Source organism: Sinocyclocheilus grahami, unplaced genomic scaffold (assembly GCF_001515645.1).
Source record: "Sinocyclocheilus grahami isolate Dianchi unplaced genomic scaffold, SAMN03320097.WGS_v1.1 scaffold403.1, whole genome shotgun sequence".
NCBI lineage: Eukaryota > Metazoa > Chordata > Actinopteri > Cypriniformes > Cyprinidae > Sinocyclocheilus > Sinocyclocheilus grahami.
The window spans coordinates 90,900-93,125 of record NW_015505582.1 but is presented as its reverse complement, the minus strand read 5'-3'; the positions used below and the strand labels follow the sequence as shown (position 1 = coordinate 93,125).

Here is a 2,226-nt window from a genome sequence, read left to right as displayed (position 1 = left end):
AATATATATATATATATATATATATATATATATATAGTTGGTATAGAAAAGAATCACCCCCCTTTAAAACAAAGGCTGTAATTAAAGCAATATCGCTGTTATATCGTTCACTTGGATGTTATATGTTGCATTAAATAAATACAGCTGGATGAAACAAAAACTGTGTCCGTCTTCATTTCAGGCTGAAAAGCAACAAAATGTGTTTATTTTAAAGGGGGTTGATTCTTTTCTATACCCACTGTATTTTTTTATTATTAATTAAATTCATAATTATTTTATAAATAGTGAATCATTTGAGTCCTTTTTAGTCCTAACAATATAAAAGAAAACACAGTAATTTTGATTGGAGGTTCAATGGGAAAATTGTTATATTTAAAAAAAAAAACAATTTCTGTCAATTCTGGTACTGGATAATGTAGTTTTGGATAATTTGTTCTTTTAATTTTTGATGGATGTGAAAAAAAAATAAATACAATTTTTTTATATATAAATGAAAAAAATAATTTATTCATTCATTCATGCACAGCTGTGACTGCAAATCTGTTAAATTCAAGCCCCATGCATATACCAAATCTACCAAATGGTACAAATGGTTTAGCGGTGTATCTACTATTTGACATATTGCTACTACTTCATTGGAACATTCTGTCATACCACCCACCCTAGTATGAGTGAAAGAGTCTGTGGATGTGTCTGACATACTTGGGCATATATTTACTGGTCTTCCTCCAGGAGAAGCCTGTCACCATACGCGGATGTGCCAGATACACAAATGAGAAATGAACCGCTGAGATCTTTTTATCAGTCACGTCTGGCATCACCACTGCAGACTTCCATCCTGTGGAGGGATACCACACCTTCAGCAGGCAGTCATCCTGAGAGAGATAGAGGGAGAGAAATGGTTTTGCCACCGTAATTTCACATTTTCACACTTGCTGACATGCAAATCACTTTTCTTGTTATGAAAATGAGACAAAATGCAATTACACTTGCAAAAGAACCACATTTGCACCAATCAATATATTTGGACTCCAAAGTATAATATGTTGGGGGGACCAAACCTACATTAGGACCACTGAGTAACTAGTTATAATGCCAAAAGTATACTTCCCTTGTTCGTGTGCCACTCTGGCTCTTGGCCAGTTTGTGTGATGTAATTTTCAATGTCAGCACAATACACAGATGCACATGCACAGCTAGATTTTTGTGTCCGCACACACAACAGTGCATATGCAAGTGATTTAAGGGCTTGAAAAAATGGTCCACTAGATCTGCATTCACGGTCAATGGAACTTACTTTGAAAGGCTTGATCACTGTTGTATTTCAGTAGGAATCCACACAATTGGAAATTTAGCTTGAGCGCAAGCTATTTTCTCATGCAGATTTTGCAACAGGTTCAAGTTGGTCACGCAGATTTGATGCGCTGACCAACAGAAATCTGCTTGGTATGAATGTGACCTCTGTGTGAGCTGTGCTTCATAATGGACAATGGACCTTTTTTGCCCACAAAATTTTGCTAATGTGAACACACCTTTAAGTAGCCATGCTACTAACTTATATTAACATTTACCAGAAGCGTCACAGAAGCGGTTTTAAAATGGTGTGGCTTATTTTTTCCTATGAGTATAGCATGTCACGCTCCTTTCCTCAGAGAATTTCAGTCCAGTTTATTGTAGTAGATCAGTTCTTTTGGGCAGGTTCAGTAAACTGGTTTAAAAAGATCCTCAACAGTCCTTTTTTATCCTTTAGTGAAATATTTAGTTGAATCTTTGTTTCAGCATTGTTTTGTTGTTTCTCATAGTTTTATTAATTGTATGTCAATATATATGTTCAAATACTGTTTTTTACTGTTGTAAAAAAAAAATAGCTTAAACAGTTAGTTTAGCTAATAGACTGTACAGTAGCTAACTACTAGTTTAAAAGGATAGGATTTAACTACTTTGAAGCCATAGCTAACCATGCTACTCATATCCATTAGATTCCCAAATACAGTTTGGCATCTATGTTCATATAGGAACCAAACAATGTCTTATTTTACACATCACAATGATTAAGGTTTCTGTAAGGGATAGGTCTTGTGTGTAGTACTTATAATTAGCATAATTTAAGAACAACTGATGTCCACCATGATATAAAACGTTGTGTGCGGTACCTTTCCAGCTGTGGCGAAGTATTCTCCATCTGGAGACCACTGAGTGATGTGAACAGCAGCAGCAGTTCTGACA

General features: G+C 35.2%; 1 protein-coding gene across 1 annotated transcript in view; it reads right to left on the bottom strand.

Moving 5' to 3' along the window:
* Positions 1 to 2,226, bottom strand: part of LOC107550623 (dmX-like protein 2) — a 78,680-nt gene that overhangs the window by 50,946 nt on the left and 25,508 nt on the right. The window contains exons 6-7 of the mRNA XM_016231950.1: positions 2,154 to 2,220; positions 703 to 875 (exon numbers count right to left, since the gene is read on the bottom strand). Of these exons, the coding sequence (XP_016087436.1) occupies positions 703 to 875; positions 2,154 to 2,220 (240 nt within the window). The remainder of the gene's footprint in view (positions 1 to 702; positions 876 to 2,153; positions 2,221 to 2,226) is intronic.